The following is a 23,116-nucleotide window of genomic DNA, read 5'->3' on the forward strand; positions in this document are numbered from 1 at the left end:
GTAACTCATCCAGATCATCAAAAGCACGGGCTGATAGCTATTGTGAGAATGTTACCGTTCTAAACGCGAGGAAAAGGAATTGGAGACGAGCTGAGGTTTTCTTGTATTTGATGATGTAATTGTGTCAGCAGCTCCTCTCCGCCCCGCCCCCTGCCCCAGCAACTTTGAACCTTTGACCGTGAAGCCTTGCGCTATGCTAGTCCCTGCGTCCCGGTGTGCGTTTGCATTTGGGATGTTATCTCTTTAAAAGGCGATCCCTTCTATGTGATCTGGGGGCAGGCCATAGCTTTTTTTTTCTTGCTGGGGTTAGGCTGCGTCTAGCTGATTGCGCTGTGTAAGTTTGTAGCTTGCGTGCTGTCATGGGTGGAATGTGGATTAGGAGCCCTCACGTTTATATGAGAACAAGCGCTGTAGCGCGCTGATCGTGCTGCAGGGTTATATATTTACCTCTTTTTTTAACAATACATGCACGTGTAAGATTTGATTATGAGAAATGCAAAGCAAAATTATGGACGTGATCAACCTCTGTTTATTTTTTAACGTAAATGCACGGAAGGGGGAGAGGGGGCTGGTGTCCTTCTCTGGTCTGTTTTTTTAAGGACTTGACTGAAGGGGAACTTGTCAAGATGGCAGCATCTGGAGAAACGGGAATGCATTGGCAATAAATGCAAGGAGCTTCGATTCATCAGCAGGCTGTTGCTCGAGGTAGCTGGACTATCAGGATTCGTCGGTGTGCTGTGATCTTTGTTATCCGTTAGCCTGTATCATATTGCTCTGGATGTTCTTACGCGTGGCATCACTGAAGGATTTTCTCTTGTATAAAGGGGTCGGGAGGGGGTTTTCGCCTGCAGGCAGCCGGAGGAGTGGCAACAACCTGCGAAGTGGAGGGGCAGAGGAAAAATAAACAAACTCGCGGAGATAGAGGTGGCGTCGTGGGCATCCTTACGAGGGTGACGCGTCTGCAAAATGACTTGACTGGAGTGACAGCAAGAGGAACCGCGACTGAGGTGTGTGGAGCTGGAGCACACTGCACAAGTAACGCACAGCAACATGCTGACATGTTAGAGCCGAACTGCGTGTATTTTTTTTAATTAGAAGACTTCATTTACCATTTTTACGGATTATTCGTTTTTGCACATGCTATTTGCGAGAGTCGTAAAGGAAAATGACTTTGTAATTTACTGACAGCGCAGGTGGAATAAGGATCAAGAAAGAAAGAAAGATGTCAGATGTACCCCAACTCGATTCCCTGGTCCCCCTGGATATCGAAATAGACCCCGATTTCCAACCTCAAACCAGGCCGAGATCGTGCACTTGGCCCCTGCCCAGACCTGAGCTGCAGTCCAATGTGGAAAAGACGGAGTCTGCCGATAACTCCATTATCCCCGAGGAGGAAGATGATGAGGAGGATGTATCCAGCTTAATGAATACTAATGATGGGGGCATACAGTGCAACAGCAGCATTGCCGGAGAAGAGCAAAGCGGGCCCACCATAGTGCTAGTGGAGGGCACAGGGGTCGCAGCGGTTGCCCACGAGACGTCTGGCTCACCACTCTCGTCCCATTCACCCGGCCACGCCGGAAACGTTACCGGTAACAGCGGCTTGGGCTCTCAGCAACAGAGAAAAGCGTCCTCTCGCAGGAATGCCTGGGGAAATCTCTCATACGCTGACCTCATTACCAAAGCTATCGAGAGTTCGCCCGAAAAAAGACTCACGCTGTCTCAGATCTACGATTGGATGGTCAGGAGCGTACCTTACTTCAAGGATAAAGGGGACAGTAATAGCTCGGCTGGATGGAAGGTAAGTCTAACCAAAACAAAAACATTCTAACCTAAAAACACATGGCTTTCACGACTGCACATGGTGGGCGCTGTGCTGACTTGTTGCGCCTCGCTGTGGAGGCGTTCGTGCTGGTATTTTTGTTTTTAGGAGAGCGATCACGCGTTACTGCATTCTGGAGGATTGGCAGATGCTTCTGCTGTCCGATTGTCCCGCTATATTCTGCACAAAATACTGATTGCCCGTAATCGTTGTGTTTTAATTAAAAATGTAGCAGGTTCATTCTGTTAAACACGCACGGTGGTGGAATTTCTTACTAAATTTTTTTTTTTATATTTTCGCTTAAAGCTACTCATTGATATTTCTGATGGCATCTGCAACATTCTTTGTGGAGTAGACGGCACGTTAGGGGTCAGCACGTCCGCTACGTTTTCAGCACACATCATAGAAACATACTGTATCTGACGGATCAAGAAGCAGGTGTCACGTGTTCGTATCATGGGCACCGCCCCCAGATAGAGTGTGATAAACTGTGCCTCTAACAGTGAGGGCATTGTGAGACACACTCGCTACGGTGCATCGGACGAATCACATTCTGCAGTGCATTGACGTGCTGCATGGAATCCCTTAGGGGTTGTCTTTTAACTCCCAGGGACGTGCCTTTGACTCCAACATGCTGAACAGAGTAGGAAAAGGGAATACGCAAAATCACAGCTAAATGCTTGAGAGCGGTAATTATGTGTGTTTTTAAAGAAGAATCACGTATAAACCTTTACGCGTTTTACTTATTAATTAAACGTGTATTAAGTATTTCCCCCATTTCCTCGTTTCTGATTGTTACATAGTGCCTCATACGTTAGCAGTATTTTGAAATGCTTCTTATGTTAATTAGAACACAAGATTCCTAACGTTAATGTAATCTTAAGCTCTTGCAAGTGAGTAATGTGGTTAATTGGAGTCAGTGACCATGGGATTTCCAAAGCCACTAGACCACACCGCCTATATATAAATATCTTTGTGTGTGTGTATCAATCTCAATGTTTATTTCCTCATAAATGATTATTTTTAGCCAGATACTGTACATTGGTATAATATCCATCCAACCATTATCCAACCCGCTATTTCCTAACTACACGGTCACGGGTGTCTGCTGGAGCCAATCCCAGCCAACATAGGGCGCAAGGCAGGAAACAAACCCCGGCAGGGCGCCAGCCCACCACAGAGTCCACACACACCAAGCACACACTAGGGACAATTTAGGATCGCCAATGCACCTAACCTGCATGGACTGTGGGAGGAAACCCACACAGACACTGGGAGAACATGCAAACTCCACGCAGGGTGGACCCGGCAAGCGAACTCGGGTCTCTTAACTTCGAGGCTGCAGCGCTACCCACTGCGCCACTTTGCCGCCTGGTATAATATACATTATAGTAATATAATATTGTCAACCCCACTTATTCCAGGTTATTATCATGGTGGACAGAGCCTTTCTCGACAGCATTGGGCACTAGGCAGGAAGACACAGCACCACTCCACTCTGCATTACTTCCAAAGAGATGATTTTAATCTATGGCCTTGCAGTTTCTTGTTTAACTTTATAATCATAATTGCTGTGCCATTTGTCTTGCCATATAAGAAGGGAAAAGCTGTTTAAGCACGTTACCTATAACCTGCAGTATATACAACTAATTCACTGATAAACGTAAAATACTGGAGAATTGCTAAGTTCATCTGTTTTTTTTTTTTACTGATCTTATTTTCTGAGTGATGCATTGTTTGAAACTACTTAAGTAAATAAAACTAAAATATACCTAAAGGGTTAAAAATGAGAATGATTATTGCTTTTTTGAGAGCGACCGTATCCCCTACAAATTTGTCCTAGTTGACCCTCATACCTGTCTTGTTTACATCACCATACCAAAACCCCTCTGTTAAATAGTTACTTTCCATGGACTGTCTTAATTGTTATTTACATATGTACAATGTGAATGTAAAGATACTGTATATTAGTGTTTTTGTACAAATAAACTCTCTTTGGAGGATGCAAAATATAGCTTAAGATGACTATTGTGGAAAAGATCATAGTTTGTAAGAAGCTTCACAAATGACAGAACACCATTCAGTCCAAGAAGTGTGTTGTTTGACTAGCTAATAGCTAAGTTGTCCCACACTTTTTAAAAACTGTTAAGTTTTCCACTTCAGCTACTTGATTTTTGTAGTCGGTTCCAGATTTCCATAATTCAGTGTGAAGGAGTGCTTCCCGACTTAAGTTTTAAACGCACTTCTCTTTAATTTCTACCTTTGTCCTTGAGAATGTGAGTTCACTTTTTAATTGAAATTTGATAGGTCTGTTTATCAATACCTTGGAGAATTTTAAAAACCTGACATAGTCTTCTCAGCCCAAAGTTGAATTCTTTAGCCCGTCAGAGTAGGATAGGCTTTGTGGTTGCTGTTTTCTACACGTCTTTTAGAGATTTTTTTTGATGGAATGGTTACCAGTATGCCGGATGTGATCTCGCAAATCCATTTCAAAGTTCAGGTATATAATATGTATTGATTCCAATTAAACAGTTTTTATAATATAACCTGACATCATTTGCTATGAAATGATAGCTCCTGCACATTGTCTAGCTCAGGGTGGCCAACACTAATCCTGGAGAGCCACAGTGGCTACAGGTTTTCTTAATTAGTGACTAGTTTTTGTTACTAATTAACTTTATTTAATTTAATTACTATTTAAGACTCAGACCCTTTAAATAAGGGGTGAGCAACATTGTTCCTGGAGGGCTGCAGTGGCTTCAGGTTTTTATCCCAATACAACTACTTCATTAGAAATCATTCATTGCTGATGAAGCACTTATTGCTCAAGTGACATTTTTCTGATTCATTTTAGTTGTCTCACTTGTTAAGATTTTGACCCCTTAACTGCTTATTTTAGTTTTAAACAGCTGTACTCATTGTTTTAACTGATCCTTATTATCAATAAGATGCAAATAATAAAGGAACCAGTACTTCTGCATCTTCTGAGACTTCCTGGTTAACGCCATGGAATCGAATTCGGCGCTCTGTCGCTGAGCCAGTCAGCACACAGGAACCTAACTGCATGCTCTGATTTGTTAGCTTCTCAGCCATCTGCCAATAGCGTCCCTTGTATGAAATCAATTGGGCAAACCAACTGAGGAAGCATGTACCGGAAGTGAAAAGACCCATTGTCCGCAGAACCCGTGAAGCAGCGGAAAATCCGCATTATATATTTAGAAATGCTTACATATAAAATCCGCGGTAGAGTGAAGCTGCGAAAGTCGAAGCGAGATATAGCGAGGGATTACTGTATACATTAGAAAGAAAATTGATTGGAATGGATGTCCTAGACTGCAGTGAGCTGGTGCCCTGCCCGGGGTTTGTTTCCTGCCTTGCGCTCTGTGTTGGCTGGGATTGGCTCCAGCAGACCCCCGTGACCCTGTAGTTAGGATATAGCGGGTTGGATAATGGATGAATGGATGGATGTCCTAGAGTTATTGAGGAATGTCCTGTCACGTCATATTTAGGAATTGTCATTTTATTTATTAGAGGAGCATAATAATAACTCAGTTGTTAACTATTAACGAATAACTACTACTAATACATATTAACTCTGTTGTTAGCAGGCAAAGTGGTGTTGTGGTTGAGGCTTTGAACTTCAAACCCTGAAGTTGTGGGTTTGAATTCCGCTGTTGACACTCTGACCCTGAGCAAATCACTTGACCTGCCTGTGCTCTAATCAGAAAAGCAAAAGAACTGTAATAATTGTGTCATAAATGTTGTAAGGCACCTTGGGTAAAGGTGTAAGCCAAATAAGTAAATGTTAACTTACAAAGGTTAACATCATTGATTACCCACTTACCCCATAAACCTATGGGACAGGCGCACAGATTTTCTGACTCCTTTCTTCTAGCTGCCTAATAGGTTTGCTGGACTTCGTTTGCTGAACACTCCTTAGTTTTTCTGAACTCTCACTCCCCATACGTATTCGTGAGGTTCTACAGGTTTATTTGCACAAATGCTAAAGACTGACCTCTTCACTTCTGCTGAATAGAATCGATCTAAAATTTGCTATTTTACTCTCCCAGTTTTATATTGATTGCTCCTGTTTCCCAGTGTATTGTACTCTAGTCCTAACATTAAGTCCTTTCCTAAACTCTTCCAATACATTATTGGTGTTCTGATTTGCATTAGTACTTTACTTCTTGATGATACAATAGTAAGTTTTCAATCTGATGCTATGTTATAGTTTTATTTACTCTGTGCAGCTCCTTTTAACGCTTCATGGCACTGTATAATGAAGACACATTGATAGACACTGCAGTCAGAGCTACATTTTACATGCCGACAGTTTAGGTTTATAGAGTCATTATTGTCATGCAGTAAAGATTTCAAGACATTATTTGTTTTTGGTTTTTATTTTCTGAAATGAAAATATTCTTTGTAGTTTCAGTTTGGCAGATGCAATGATTCCAGAAATCCTAAAGAGTCAAAAAGATTTAATGTGGTGTTTGCCTAATCGCTCTGTAGCATCCTCATTGATTTTCCTCAGTCCTTTTCCCTTCTAGCTGCCATAGATTTGCACCTCTTCAGCTTTGCTGCTAACCTTTGTCCCAGCTTTCTGTTGACTCCTGCTGTGACTGTAACACCACTTCTAAAATCTTTTTCACTCTATTCTTGCTTTGCCCTTCTAGTGAGCTGTATCTTAGCACAGTTGTACAGATTTCCAAGTTTCCCAAGTATAGGGGTTTAGAATGACAACTTTGGCACAGTCTTTTATCTTTGCTACCTGCAGTTTAGCAAAAGAGATTTACCACACGAACAGTGTTAACCTAATTAATTTAATAAAACTTATGAGAATCTTTAATTTAAAACAAGTATCTCTGCTGGGCAGCACGGTGGCACAGTGGGTAGCGCTGCTGCCTCACAGTTGGGAGACCCGGGTTCGCTTCCTGGGTCCTCCCTGTGTGGAGTTTGCATGTTCTCCCCGTGTCTGTGTGGGTTTTCTCCGGTTGCTCCTGTTTCCTCTCACAGTCCAAAGACATGCAGGTTAGGTGCATTGGCGATTCTAAATTGTCCCTAGTGTGCGCTTGGTGTGTGGGTGTGTGGGCTGGCGCCCTGCCTGGGGTTTGTTTCCTGCCATGCACCCTGTGTTGGCTGGGATTGGCTCCAGCAGACCCCCATGACCCTGTAGTTAGGATGTAGCAGGTTGGATAATGTACTTTTTAAAAACTTCATTTGAAGTGTTTTTTTGGGGATGTTTCTGGTGTTATAATATCAGATGAGAAATGTAACAATGGGTGCTGACAGTCAGGAGAGGATCATGAAATTGTTATTGTAGTACTATATAGTACTGTGCATGCTAGACCCGTAAATTCTCCAAAAGCTTCTGCAAGGTACTAAAGTGATTGTTAAATAAAAGTATTTTTAAAATACTCATAATTATAAATTTATATATACAGTGTTAATCTGGTCTCAAATAAAAGGAATGTTTCTTCTTTGGGTTTGCTTTCAGCATAAAACAGTTTATTGTGATCCTTGAAAGAAGAGCAAGATGGCTATTTTTCCTAGATAAGTTTAAAAAAAAAAAATAAACTCAGTAGATATTTAGCATGACTTACATATAAACTCAGTAGATATTTAGCATGACTTACACAACTGGTTAGGTGAGTTTTATGAAGAGGGAGTGCTGCTATGTAAGTTCCAGGTTCACCACCCAGACAGCAAGTCTGCCAACCATTGTACAGTTGATTATGGTAATACCATTTTTTTTTTTTATTTTTTTAACTCAGTGACCTTGGCTGCTTTGTGCATTTATTTCATACTTAGGTACAGTACTAACAATCTGGAAGTCATAAGAACATATACAAGAGTAGAGGATGTGCATAGCATTGCTTCATTTCTGACATAATGGCATTGCAGGCCCAGACTCCAGTTCATAAAGTTGGACACAGCATTGTGGCAGACTAGGCAAACACCCAGCTCAAGTCCAAGGAATCCAAAGTTGTTCTAAATCCTTATTTATCCTTACTGGGATTTGGTAGTTTTAACTTTATACCTGGCTAGTATTGATCATTCCTTGTATGAGGTACTATTTCCAGAAGTTTAATTAAGCATTCATTAATTCAATAAAGGCGTTGTTTAAAATGGTGCATTATTGATGCGGATCTGCATTTATTGTAAAGGCTTAGGATTTTATTGGTCTTCTTGTAAGAGAAAATATAAAGCTAGTTAGTATTTATTTTAAGGGCCTGTTAATACTGTTAGCTAATTTAGAAGAACTGAAGCAGTAGTTGTTAGTTCACCTCTTATTGTACAGTTTAGTTTTATTGTAAAAATAATGACTATGTTTAATCCAGTTCAGAACCACTCACGCGGGGTCCGATTAGAGTTTACAAGTAGCTTCACATGTATGTCTGTGGAGATTTGGGTGAAAACCCCATTTGGACACATGGAGAATATTCAGACATGAAATGAAGAACAAGTGGGTGCGAGATTCAACCCTAGCCCTCTGGAGCCATGAAGCAGCTGTGCTTACCACCGTGATACCATGCGACCACTCAATGAATGAAGAAGTAGGCGTTAGTTAAAATGGTGTTAATTGGCTCTGAACTGTTACTGACCTTGATAGGCACTGGGAACAATTAAAAAATACATCACTAATACGGAACTACAGTAGGCATTAAGGAAAAGTTGTAAGTAAATAATGCACTTCATTATTTAAAGGTCAGGTTGATCCACTACAAGTAATTGGGATTAGGCGGCGTACAAAAAAACTTTATTAGACTAAACAGTTACTGATTTCCTCTGTCCCAATTATCTTTCACTTATGACTAAGAATTTTGTAACATTTATTGGTTAATATTTTACCATTAGATCATAATTGCTGATTAATCACACTGGTCTGCAGCAGAATTCTCCTACACAAAAAAGTCAGTGTACTTTATAGATTTACGGTAGGTGTGCGGAATCCATTTCTGAAATTGGAATTTACCACAATCTACCACAAAACATTTCCATGAAATACCCAATTCAGTGAAAAATACTGTTTTGAAAGAAAGTGATGATTTTTTTTTTTAAAATAAGTTGTGCTATGGCATGAGTTTCATACTCAGCATATTATTTAAAGTATGTCTTGAGCTGAAAATGCCAGTGTTCCTTGTTCTTAACACAGGTAGAACCAACCCAAAATCAAGTATTTGCTACACATTATTTGCTTAATCCTTCAAAATAGCCAGGAATTTATATCCAGAAGTTTAAAAAGAGTCCATTTATTGTCCAGAAGGAGATAGGTATTGTTTATTGTTTAAAAGGTATTTACAGAAATATGCAAGGTTAGATTGAACCATCTATTGTCTTGACCAGGTAACAGGTAAACAAACGATTAAAGATACACACCCCTCCTTTTACTGAAATAGAAAAAAAGCATGTGCCACAATTTTCTTGGGAATAGAAAAGCAAAAAACTACAAGTAACTAGTTGAGGAGCTTCTCTTTTGCATACCTAGCATTTTACTGAAACATGTCTTTATAAATTTATTTCCTACACTTTTATTTGGATTCTTTGCCTGGAAACATGGGAACAGTCTCTGCTGAACACAGGGAGAAGTTCTGGACGGCACAGAAATGGAGAGACGTTCTAGTGGAAAGTGGTCAGTCAGTTAGTCAGTGGTAGCAGAGATCTGTCAATCAATCGGAAAATCATAGGAGGAGAAAAAAAAACTACCACATGACTTCTTTTTGTACATACTAATTCTGTTTAAAGCAATTATATGTCTAACTTCTCATTTTTATTAGTCTAAATAATTTATGTAAAAATACGTATATACATTTTTTTCTCTAAAATATTGTTTTTTTTATTTTGAACCTTCATCTCTCAAAAACTGGATGTGATAGAACAATTTTGCTGCTAGATTTGGATTCAGCCTCCTAAAAGTGTTGAAAGGAGCAAAAAAAATATTTTTTTTTGGATCAGCGTTATTATGAATGATGTCACTCTGACCTTCAGTTACATAATAAAAAGTGTGTAATAAATTTGATGCTAGCTAGCAAATAGCTGTTAGATTATAAACAATTGTTAATTGCAACGGTACCTCTGGTCTTCTATTAGCTAGTAAGAATTTTGTAATAAAGGCAGAGACGTTCATCTAATTTCTACAATTCAGCGTTAACAGTACCATTACAAATAAAGTGCTGCTTATTATCACTGTTAACTAAAATTATGTAAGAAATGCAATATAAATATAGAAATGAGATATAAATGTTAAAGAGCATTTGTCCTTAGATTACAGACTTTTTTTCAAGGTTACCATGACCATCATTCTGCTATTAAATATATAAAACCTACTGAGGTTCATTTGTATTTACGCATTTTCTTAGATTATAAATGATTATTAACTTCCAGAGTCACCTTGATCCTTTATTAACTTTTAAGAATTTTGTAATAAATACAAATAATTAACATCTTGCTACTAGATTTATCTGTTTAATTCCTGAACCTGCTCTATCCATTAGAGGCTCACTGGGACACGGGGTCAGTCTTGAGACTTAAATTTAGATCCCTAAAGATGTGCTCATGTAACCCCAGCCAGTGGGTCTCCATGCTGGTCTTATTCTTACATTGTAACGGTTACTCATTTTTGACTTATTTATTGATAACATGCTGATAACATGTTATACAACCTTTAATTATCTGTCTTCTTTTTTTTTTTTTTTACACTTAATCCTACTTGGTCATCTAAAGAATTGATAACATTGATAACATATTATAACATATTATAACATGCATAATTGCATGGAAATTTGGTATCGGTTAGTTACTATATCTTAATTGTCTGTTGGTTTTATAATCACTTTTGTTATTTGACCTTAAAATAAATTACAAGAAATGTGACCACAGTAGTACAGTGTATCTTGGGTTGGGCTGACAAATTTGGATGGAGATGCCTCCTTCTGTATAGAGTGTTCTATTCTTCTTTGCTGGATTTGTTTTCATGTGGTATCTGCCATTCTCCAAAGCCAGGTATTGTGCATGAGGTTCCAGTTCAGGCTCTTAAGAGCTTTTACACCTCACACTTCTGGCATAGTTTGTGGGTCCAGGTAGCTGTAGATGAAATAAAAAGGCATTAAAAGGAGTATTATTTATCTTATTATTTAAAATACAGTATATCTTGGTAAATGTGACCTGGAAGAACTGTGAGATACCCAATAATGTACTAATTTTTCACTCTTGTGAATTACTGTAGATTCAAATTATAAATGTGTCTTATGTAACAATTGTAATTCTGCAGGGCACACTAAGACAGCACACAAAAGATGAACTGTGTGTTACCTCTGGACTCCGCACTAAACGAATAGAGCAAGATATACAGCATGCCATCATAATTAGGTTTCAGAGGCAGCTGTCTTATGTTTTTTCTTATTTAAAAGAAATATTATCAGATATCATGATGTATAGTATAAAATGCCCTAAATCCAGAAATACAACCTTTAATTATCTGTCTTTTTTTTTTTTTTTTACACTTAATCCTACTTGGCCGTCTAAAGGTTAATATGAACTGTGTGTGTTACATGAGAAAGCCCAGAATTAACTGGAGGCTTTTTGTACAAAGCATGATGCTTACATATTTGTTTTCTGCTGACGTCTGTCACATAAATCTTGACATTTGTAAAAGCTGAAGTGTGCAGATTAATCTGTCTCTTTCCCTGAAGAGTAGCTTTTCACAGTACCACTTGTGCTTAAAGCAGGTTTGGGCAGTGAGCACATTGACATAATAAGGGTCAGGTAGAATTTAAAAGTGAGGCAATATTCAAGTTTGGCTCCATGATCAAGTGCTTGACTTGGCCAGCTTTCAAATACCATTCATGAGGTGCATGCAGTAAATATATTTAAGATTTTTTGAACATCAGGCATTTACGTGCAATGGCAATATTTTGTTATACTTAGACAAGTGTGGAGCAATGATTGATGAAAAAAATCAAAACCTCAAATACTTATTTTTGACTGCCAAATTAGATAAAACAGAATCACCTGTGAATCTCATCTGAAATTTGGAATCTTCTGTCAAATTTTGGGAGCTCTCAATTGTGCCATGAAGGAGTAGCATGACCTTGTTTTGCAGCAGCCTGGGTAACTAGTCCTTTAACTTTGGGTTGGTAGTACTTCACAGTCGGATTCTGTTTGGTTAAGAGCCAACTGTACAAGTACTGTAGAACCTTTCTGTTGAAATAAAGACCCAGGCACAGACTGCAGTTTCCAGTTATGGACGTTATGTTTTTGATCTTTGTACAAGAAATGTCTTTAAAAATTTGTGAAAATAGTAATGGCCTGTCTTTCCTAAAACATTTTAATTAATGCTGTAGGAGATGTGTATGGTGTGAAAAGAATTGAGTGGTAGTAGTAAGTAGTATGTAAAGTTTATTTATAAAGCACCTTTCACAGACAAGTCACAAAGCCCTGTTCAATAAAAGGAAAAGTAATAGGAAAAAGGTGAATCTTGGTAAGACATAGACATGTTAAGATACACAATATAGGGTGATCCAGATCTAATTATGCATTTTTCATTACGCTACAACTTATTAAGTTTATTACATTGAAAATCACCCGAAAAATCCTGGACGATTGAGAAGTGTGCGAACTGACAACATGAAGAATCATCTTCGTGCCAAACTGGAATCGTCTCTGCATAAATCAAAGTCATCCAAACGATCTGGATCTGCATAACTGGATCTGGACCACCCTGTAGTGTAAAATCTAACAAATAGATTAAGTAAATTAAAATAAAAAAAATAGAAATAAAATTATTAACGATAATACTCTAAGCAAAATCTTTCCTAGTTCAGTTCAAGCAGTTAATTATCAGTGTTGCTTTTGGCAATGTCAGTAATAATTAATTAAAAAAAAAAGGCGTCCACTCAGGGATGCCAGATTGCAAACACAATCTATTGTGTTTGAGGATTTTAACTTATGCCCACCCAAAGATCTCTGTTTCACTTTTTAGCCAGGATTTTGGAAATTTGAGGAGCTTTATACAATTATAATTTATATAAACATAAATTAGTGACAAGTCTACATGAAATACTTTTTGTCTGTTGTAATTTGAAGGTAGTGATGGACTATTTTTCAGCAAATGGCCCAGACACACTGCAATAAATACAATTTATTCATAACATAAGGTTAATATGGATAAGATGGATATATGCAAGATAAGGGGAGAAAATGAGTCACGTATCTTAAAACAGTTTTTTATTCCTAAGTGTCTGATTCCTACCAGGAATTATAATCGGAGGAACATGAGTAGACTTACAAGAATCCAAGGTAATATATAGCAAATAAGGAGAGGAGGGCGGGGATCAATGAGGTGAGGTTGGGAGAATGTTGGTCATAAAATCTTCATTTGTTATTATTTTATTTATCTATCTTGAGATCTGACTTTTTTTTTCATTTCAGGCATTTATGGGATTGTAAAGCTCACTGCATTCTTGGCAACAGTAACATGTTGCCATTCAACATATTTGTTGTGGTTGGTAACAACAGCACCAAATAGAGGCTCTTTGCGTGCCTGTACCTTAAAGACAAGAACATCTCACAATCATAAAAGTTTTACATTTTACTCCCTTCTCTGTTGTAGCCATTGTCTTCACTTACAGATAAATCTGTTCATTACATATGATTAGCATGGTCCATATATACAGTATATATCAGTGGCGGACCGTGCTTTTCACACCTAGGCCTTCAGTAGTGCTCTGTCTGAATCAACTCGCCCCTCAAAAACTAATTTATGGTTATAAAAACCATCTTAATATGCAGAAATACAGTATAAAGAGCCATTGTATCGCAAATAGATAACTCCTGTAGCCACAATAAATGCCTTTATTGAATAGACAAACCAGGGGTGAACAAGTTCCTTTCTACTGCAGCTACAGCCGCGACACACATAAAAAACATCAATAATAACTTATAAACTTGCAATAATATTTAGGAAAATCGCAAAATTTACTCAACAAAAATTTGGATTATTTGTAAACAAAATCCATCCTCCTCTCTTTCCTGAAAAACAGTTCAATTACTCTGTCGTACGGATTATCCGTGTGCTTCAGTTCCATCAAATAGTCCCTTTCTATCGCCATCGAAGCTAAAGCTGAAAGTCGAACCTGCCCTGTCGTATTTCTGGCATAAGTTTTAATTTGCTTCAGGGCTGAAAATGTCCGCTCGACAGAAGCAGTGGACATGGGAATGGTCACCGCCAAATATACCATTGTGTACAGCTGCCCCATCCTCTCATTCAGATTTTTCTGATGAAGGAAGTCAAGGAAATCAGTGGGAGATCTTCCTGCAAAATCATCCATGGCATACATTACAGTCAGTTCTGTCTTTAGCCGAGACAGTTCTAAAAGTGCTCCATGGCTCTGTGTTAAACTGGAGAAGGCTGCATGCGTGAAATTTTTCTTGTATTCCCGAAACTTCCGGGGTTCAAGGAGCATGACAAACATCAGTTTTTTGTGGTCTTGAAATCTGGTCTGTGTCTGGCAAATAATATTGTCCAGAATCCTGCCATGGAGTTGGCCGTAGTGAGCGCAAGGATCTTGCGCTTGACCTCTTCATGCGCTCGGAGCGCCTGCGGTGCATTCAGTGGCCTCGTAGAGTTCCTCATATCGGCTTCTATCCAATCGATGGGTCTGAATATGGTGACGTTGCCGTATGCCTGCTAGAGGGACTAATGACATCAACTCAAAATCTGATTGGTTGAAGCAACAGTTTAATCGACATTTATTTTGTGTTAGTGGACCTGCAGAACGGATTGTGAAGGCCTCTTTGACTCTGCCAGGCAACAAATGATGGCTGAAATGTGATTGGTTAAATGCTTTAATACGAAAATACATGTCTGGAAGGAGCACAACCATCGGAAAAGCTATGAAAGGAAGCGGACAGACTATTTGGAATTATTTAATAAGTATTCATGGACAAAATATAATTAACATCAGTTTTTTGATGCAGATATTTTTTTAGGCCACCAGAGAAGGCCTTGCAGGCCCTGACGGCCCACCACTGATATATATAGGCAGTATCGCTCCCTTGAACCCCTGTCCAATACGCCTGACACCAGATAAAAGTCCAAATGTTGACATTACTTATACACAACAGTGCACAAAGCACCCTCTCCTCCACAATACTCATTAAACACAATGATAATCACAATAAATCAATCCACCACTCCCAGACGCGTTGCCCTCCTACCACCCAGCTCAGCTCGCCGTCCGAGAGCTGCCACAGTCCTTTTATCTTCCCTGACCCGGAAGGGTTCCCAATCCCCAGTCCATGCGATTCTTTATCACTTCCGGGCCAGGTACAATTCCTTTTCTTCACCCCGGAAGCATGTCATTCCCCTTGTCCATGTGACTCGGACGTACTTCCAGGGCGTAAGGCAAATACCCATCGTTCCTCCCTGCAGCGTCTTCTAGTGGTCCCCATGGTATCCACCTGGCGGCTTGGGAGTATTGGCCGGGATGAATGGCTGGCCATACACCACTATATATATAGTGATGGACGGCTGGGTTCCATGCCCGGCCAGGAAGCCCCTGCTACATATGTTCCAGGGGAGCAACTTTGGACAGCTCAATACCTCCCCCAGGATGCTTGGTGGCAGCCTCCCGGGCCGATGATGATTCCACAGCCTCCCACCTGGCTCCATGGGAGATGGTCTTCCACAGCGTGGTTGGGAGCTGGGATGGCTGCTAGGGGGTGCTGCTGGGACTCAAGGACCTGGCTGGACAAATCATCAGCCCCACCCGGAGGTGCAATTGGGACCAGGTGGTCAAGCACCTGGAACACTTTCAGGGTGGGCTATAAAATGGGCCAGCCTCCACCATTCGATGGCTGGAGTTGGGTGGAAGAGGACAGAGCTCAGAAGAGAGGAAAGGAGTGGAGGCGGACCAGAGACAGGAAGGCATTTTGTGAAGGCCTGGACTTGAAGGGGTGATTGGTGCTGCGGCACTGGGTTGTGCTCACTTTATTGTGTAATACATACATACATAGGGTGACACAGAAAAACAGGAACTTTTGAATTGCGTAGTGGCAGCTATGGCAGCTACAGGGACCTTGAGCTGTAAACAATCTCGCCATTTAGTAATATCAATGGCAGCTGTGCGAAAATTGTTCGGTAACCGTGTCATCTCAAGATTCGGTGACATTCCCTGGCCCTCAAGATCACCGGATTTGTCCATTTGTGATTTTTTTCTTGTGGGGCAACCTTAAGAGTCGGGTCTACACAACTCGGCCAAGGACACTGAATGAATTGAAACAGTGAATTTTTCCTTGAAATTACTCCATAATACACAGCCGGATGTGATAATCTGTGTTAATAAGAAAAGGTGCCCACCACAGTTAAGCTTTATTGCACTGTAACCTCAACAAGCAAGTGCCTATGCATCTCTAGCCCCTTGTATTTTTCTCTAGCGATCTTGCTCCATTTGTATTACAGTGACGTGCTCAGCCTTGTTAAACTATTATTTATTATTTTTTCCTTTTGTTGAAGGCTGGCTCAATTAGCAACATCCAGTCTGCATTTGAGTGTCACACTATAGCAGCTGCCTAAAAAGACGGGCATACAAATAACTTTGAGCATTGAATGGCCAAAAAAGAAAGTCTAACCAGGCCTGTTTCAGGAATATAGAATTCATAAGGGACAAAGAAAAGCCAAGCAAAATGACACCTTTTATTGGCTAACTAAAAAGATTACAATATGGAAGTTTTCAAGGCAACTCGGGATCTTGCCTGAAGAAGGGGCCTGAGTTGCCTCGAAAGCTTGCATATTGTAATCTTTTTAGTTGGGCAATAAAAGGTGTCATTTTGCTTGGCTCTTCTCTACATTCATAATGGCTAACACGGTACAACACCCTGGTACTACAAGGGACAGAGGAGATTTTTCTTTTCTTAATTACTTTGTCACCTCGCCCTTACACTGGATAAACAAGGTAAAGTGTAGAGATGAATAAAATATTTTGTGGATTTTACATTTCCTTAAGGAAATACCTGACATGTTAGCATTATTAAATAACATACTCAAAAAGTGTCCTGTGGAAAAATAAACACATTAAAATGAACAAGGTCCCTGGTACAACTATAAAAGCACACTTACTGCCATTTCCTATAATTGCTTCAATGGGGCTTCATTTTGCTGATGCCTATTCCGAAAAGCACAGGGTGTGTGGTTGCTTTTGGGTGAAATTTATCCCAGAAACGTTGAACTCAATGATAGGGTAGATTTGAAAGAGATGTCGGGACACTGCAGAGCCCACTCATTCGTACACCCATTTAATGCACACAGGCCAGTTTATAGTTCTAGTCAGATGACCTGCCTTCCAGTCTTTTTTAGGATATTACAGAAAAACCAGAGTACCTGGGAGTTAATCACTGTGGATGTGAAGGAACCTCTAAACAGAGGAGTAGCTTCAGTGACAGACTGAGGAGATCGTTCCTCCCCCACACTATGCGACTCTTCAATTCCACAGGGGGAGTAAATGCTAACATTATGTAAAGTTATTGTCTGCTTTTACATGCATTTTTATTACTATTTAATTTAATATTTTTATTTGTATCAGTATACTGCTGCTGGATTATGTGAATTTCCCCTTGGGATTAATAACGTTTCTATCTATCAATCTATCTATCCATCCATCCATCCATCCATCCATCCATCCATCCATCCCTCATGCAGATACGGCAGTGGCCTGGATTTTTACCCAGGTGTCTGTGTGAGGCAGCAGTAGTAATAACTACTGTGAATCAAAAGCTACCTCATGGTTATGACAGTACTTGAAAGGCCAAAAGATGTCAGGATCCTATGAGGCTAATGTGCATCACTGATGACACTAGGTATAGAACAAGAATTATGACAATGGTAATAAGTTGATATTCAGCACAAGGAGTGATACTGAGTGGAACGCCTGACAGATAATATTTTGTTTGTAAGGTTAGTTGTCCCTCAGGGCTCAGTTTAGCTTAGCCTCAGTAAAGCTGTATTGTTCTACTTTCTGATTCAAGGCTACACTTCTGACAGTCACGATGAAGTGTTTTGAAGCACAATAAAGTCCATTGTTGCTTCTTATTAATAGCTGAAGTTATTATTGTAGGTTTATAAATTGTATCATATACACATACTTATATGTTGTACTTTTTCTTTGAAACTAATAAACGTTATATACCCCACTGAAAACTTTAAACACAACTGGTATCTTTATGTTTGCAGACTCATTTGTGTGCTGTGATAAAACTTGACCTTGCTGCCATCATTCTAGCTGCATGGGTCTTACTCCTCTGATAACCCAAGACTGCAGCAGGTCAGATAACCAGGACGGAGCCATGTGTTTGATTTCACTGCTGGGGATTGTGGAATTAGGACACACCTCATCTGGAACTACATTTGTATTGACATGACCGTTGCAGCAGCATTAACATCTTTATTATTATGAGAAACTGGAAGGGAACGGAGTTCTTTAAGTCTGAACAGCAGTACTGTCAAATATGGACAAAACCGGGCTACAATTATCAAAGAACTGTCGCCTACAGCAGTAGTGTATCGTTTGAATCTATTATTATTTCGGCTAGTGAAAAGTTATTTATTTTTTAATTTCAAGCTGTGATTTTCTCAGTTTATATGGCACAAATCATTGGCAGGAGCCTGGTTTTATTTCTTATTTAATTAGCACCTTTACTCACAGCTCAATGAATATTTATTGCCTGTTGGAGCTGTAGAGAGTAGGGTGTTAATGTCTACTAGAGTCTCAAAAGAATAAAAAGTTAATAATGTGCATGAGCAACACTGGATTGCACATGCATTTTTAGAACCCTCTTAATTTAGTTTCTGTAGTTTATATTATTATTATAAGTGACTCCTGCAGGTCAACTTTCATCCATGTATCCATTCAATCATCTCAATTGCTGTTTTTATTACAGAGTCACAGGGAGCCAGAACCCATTGGGTACAATCAGGCTGTAGCCAGGAATTAACTCTAAAAGTAACTCTAACTCACCCCTCATACTAGGCCAGTTTCCATTTGCCTCTTCGTCCATACAAACTCCATGTTGGACTACAGGGATGCTGAAAGCCTATGTGAGCTAGGATGACAAACCTATGGGGACTAACTCTTGCAAGTCCATCTCATACTGCCATCAAACCTAACTTGCAAATGGGATATAGATAGAAGCCAGAGTAGTAAGAGAAATGAACATGGAAGAATGGAGAACACAGCCAGAGTGGCACCTGGCAAACTAGTTTCTGCTAAACCTTGCAATGTTCTTCAATTTTAAGCATTTTGTAAATTTAGAATTACTGTATCTAGACAAGACATCTCTTTGCTTTAGCTTACTATTTGTTACCCTGTCATCACCACACATCCCAACTGGAGACTGGACACCATTGCCACATCACTGTTTGTAGCACTTCGAAATAGGGTGCTTTCAGGAATTTGGCCTGTATCCCTTAACAGACACATTATTTTTCTGAAATTGTCTTTGACCCTTTCATTAGTGTACGTGGATTTGAATGTGTTGGAGGAAGAGCCCATGCAGCACACACAGTCTTTTCGACTAATTGCCTTTCTTGTGGCTTTCATTACACAAACAGCCGCTTGCCGCTTTCCAAAAGAGAAAGCAAGCGAGAGAAAGAGAGCGTGAGTGGGAGGTCGTGCTTTGTTTGTTAATCAAGCGTCTTTTTGTAACAAGAGCATTTGCGACATCAAGGACTTTAGTAAGTTGAAGTCATGCTTTGTGTGCAATACACACTTCAGACTGCTGAAACAAAAGATAGAATCATTTGGGTTATTACATTTTGCAAAGATTGGATGAACAATGGGTAGATGATTGCAGCTCCCGTTGTAGACATTTGTGTGACTGCCCTGAATTATACAGCTTCAACCCATAAGCACCTTGGTCTCGGTTTTATGTATTGCGTTGTCAAATGTTTATGTTGGGAACTTTTGTTCTGTCCTCTTTTAATTAAAAAGGGCTTATTCCTTATTAAGTGTTGCTAATACCATTGTACCATTGTAGACTTTTTCATGTTTGCAGTGAAGGTTTATTAACTAAACTGATATTTGGAACTTTTTGTTTTTAATGGAACAAAAGCTCATAACCCCTTTTCTGAACTGGTCAATGTTTTTTATGCAGTACATTTTCTGCCGGTTCACAGGATATATAATTTTAACTAAATGAGCATATAAATAGGTGAGGTGTGTCAGGTAATGCAATGAATAGCACTTCAAGTCCCAGAGATGTGGCCACGAAAGTGTATGCGTGGAGTTTGAATGTTCTTTGCATACCTAAGGGTTCTGCAGGTGCTTTAGTTCACGCCTCCCAGAGACAAACCAGTGCACATTAACTTGTTATTCCAAATTGACCCTGTATAAGTAAGTGTGAAAGTACACAAGTGTGTAAGTGTGTGTCCTGTGGTGGACTGGTAGTTTATCTACTCTTGATTCCTACCCTCTACCAAGTTCTAATCCTGTGAGTCAATAAAATGGCTTGGGGTGTTAATTCCCAGTCCCTCAAACAGCTTCCTGTGTCTGCTGTGCTTTTGATTTTTCACTATGATTTACCTTAGTGTAGATGCGTCTTACCAGGTAAAATAAATGATTGAAACACATTTGGTTTTCACAGACTGTTACTACAGATGTTACAGACGTTCTTGTCCACCTAAGGGCTTGTTTATACTTCACGCTCAGAACGCGTACGCGCCCACATCATGGCTGCCACGCGTTACCAGCGTTCATTTGACGCGACCTCTGAGCAGGTCCCTAGAAATTAACGCGACGCGTGCGCGAGTTGCAGTACCAGCAAAAAGTCGGGGGGCGCAGTGTGCTAAAAGTCGGAACGTGACGTCAGAGTCTCTGTTTACTATCTACATGTGACAGCAAGCCTCTATGGAGATCCTTCGGGGATCGATGTGCGCTTTGTTGTTTGATGAATGGTTCAAACTGGTGAAGCAAAATGCCGACATACAGATTCATTCGTGGTGCTTTTATATTCAAGCGTCACATATTCCCGATCTTAAAGACACGATACATTTTAAAAGTCTCACATACCATCTTTTGTGCCGTCTTTTTTTTTGCAACTTAACAACAGCAACATAATGCACAGCGCTGTATTTGAGCCACAGAGAAAAAAAATTAAGGACATGGTGAAAAGGTGTATTTTGTGATTAAAGTGTAAATTTTGGCTTTAATCTCGAAATGTCCACTTTAACTTCGTAGTTTACTTTATCATTAAAGCAGACCGTCGTAAACGTCATCCCAGTTTTTAATCGCTAGGAGCTTCTTGGACCTGACAGCAGCAGCAAGCAGCAATAGATCGCCACACAGAACAAATTAAATGTATGATATTCCAACTCTCTGCACATTTAGAATCTTTAGATTTATACTTGATATCACTTTCATGATGAAATGCATTAAAGTATATATATTACTTTTTACAGATAAATCGTTAAATTTCATTTAAATAACGAATACTGTTAATAATTACACACATGGGGGTGGCACGGTGGTGGAGTGGTAGCACTGCTGTCTTGCAGGGAGTCACGTCGCTTGTATTCCCTGCTTGGAGTTTACATGTTTTCCTGCTTGTATTCCACACTGTGCTCCGGTTTCCTTCAAAAGATATGCAGATTTGGGGATTTGGTGCTGCTAAAATGACGCCAGTGTATGCGAGTGCTTGTATTCACTTTGCGATGAGCTGATGCCTCGTCCAGGGACTGTTTCTGCCTCATGCCCAATGCTTGCTGGAATGGACACATCCATGGACTGATGGATTTAATCATTAATTAGAGGGGACTGGGCGGTCTCTTGGTCTGGTACCCCTACAGATTTTATTTTTTTCTCCAGCCTTTGGAGTTTATTTTTGTTTTTTCTGTCCACCCTGGCCATCGGACCTTACTCTTATTCTATGTTAATTAATGTTGACTTATGTTTATTTTTTATTGTGTCTTCTATTGTTCTATTCATTTTGTAAAGCACTTTGAGCTACATTTTTTTGTATGAATATGTGCTATATAAATAAATGTTGATTGATTGATTGATTGATTAAACATCCTTTTCAGAGATATTGCGGTAAAGGTGTCATCGGAATTTAATGGATGTGTGCAGTGATGCCGAACCTGTTCTCACCGTGATGATATCTCACACTGCCACCTGCTGGATTCCTCCAGATTTACGTAAAGGACGCTCGCAAGTATGAACAGTAAAACGCTTGCGTAGCAGGAGCATCCGACGCAGCAAGCGTTGTGTCGTGTGAAGTATAAACCTGGCCTTACATTATAATCTCTTAAATGTTTCCTTAGGTACTCAATAAGAACTAGACAATTTCCAAACCTGAATAAAAACTTGGAAAATGCAGTTTAACATTAACAAATGCAAAGTTCCGTACATAGGCACAAAGAATGTTAGTTATAGATGTAACATGGGTGACAAGAACCAAGACGAAGCATACTATGGAAAGATGTAAGAGTTTATATTAATGCAATGGTGCAGAGGGGATTAAAAAGGCAAATACAATAGTAGAGTCTATTGTAAAAACTGACAAATCTAAAATCATCAGGTGTTATGCTTAGCTAGTGAGCTGTATCTGGAATACTACGTGCAGTTCTGGTCACCACACCACAAAAAGAAATGCCAAGTCTAGAAGCTGTACAGAAAATGGAACAACAACAGCAACATTTATTTATATAGCACATTTTCATACAAACAGTAGCTCAAAGTGCTTTACATAATAAAGAATAGAAAAATAAAAAACAAAATAAGTCAACATTAATTAACATAGAATAAGAGTAAGGTCCAATGGCCAGGGTGGACAGAAAAAACAAAAAAAAAAACTCCAGACGGCTGGAGAAAAAAATAAAATCTGTAAGGATTCCAGACCATTAGACTGTCCAGTCCCCTCTGGGAAGCCAATTGCATGCCTGATTAAAGGACGTGTCCTACTCTGAGAGGCTCAGAGAAACAAGCCTCTTACTGCTGAGCAGGCAAGGATGTGTGGAGACCTAGTACAGTTTTTCAGAATTCTCAAAAGCATTAATTTAGTTTATCCCACAGTAGTCTTTCTTGTTAAATAGTGAATCACGTACTCAAGGACGCTGTTGGAATTTAGGGGGACTGATGCCAGGAACCACTTCTTCACATAAAGCATCATGAGAATCTGGAACACATTACAAAGCAATTTAATTGAAGCAGAAGCCTTGACAACATTTCAAAAGCATCTGAATAAGATCATGAGACAGCTTAGCTATTAGATAGCCAAATGAGGTTGCTTAACTTAATGATCATA

The 23,116-nt window shown here is 39.6% G+C and overlaps 1 protein-coding gene across 1 annotated transcript in view; it reads left to right on the top strand.

The window, feature by feature from the left end:
* The first annotated feature begins 322 nt into the window (after nt 1-322).
* The window catches only part of LOC120525527 (forkhead box protein O3-like), a 196,147-nt gene continuing 173,353 nt past the window's right edge, over nt 323-23,116 (top strand). The window contains exon 1 of the mRNA XM_039747897.1: nt 323-1,801. Within this exon, the coding sequence (XP_039603831.1) occupies nt 1,223-1,801 (579 nt within the window). The 5' untranslated portion in view covers nt 323-1,222. The remainder of the gene's footprint in view (nt 1,802-23,116) is intronic.

The sequence above is a fragment of the Polypterus senegalus genome, chromosome 3 (assembly GCF_016835505.1).
Source record: "Polypterus senegalus isolate Bchr_013 chromosome 3, ASM1683550v1, whole genome shotgun sequence".
Taxonomy (NCBI): domain Eukaryota; kingdom Metazoa; phylum Chordata; class Cladistia; order Polypteriformes; family Polypteridae; genus Polypterus; species Polypterus senegalus.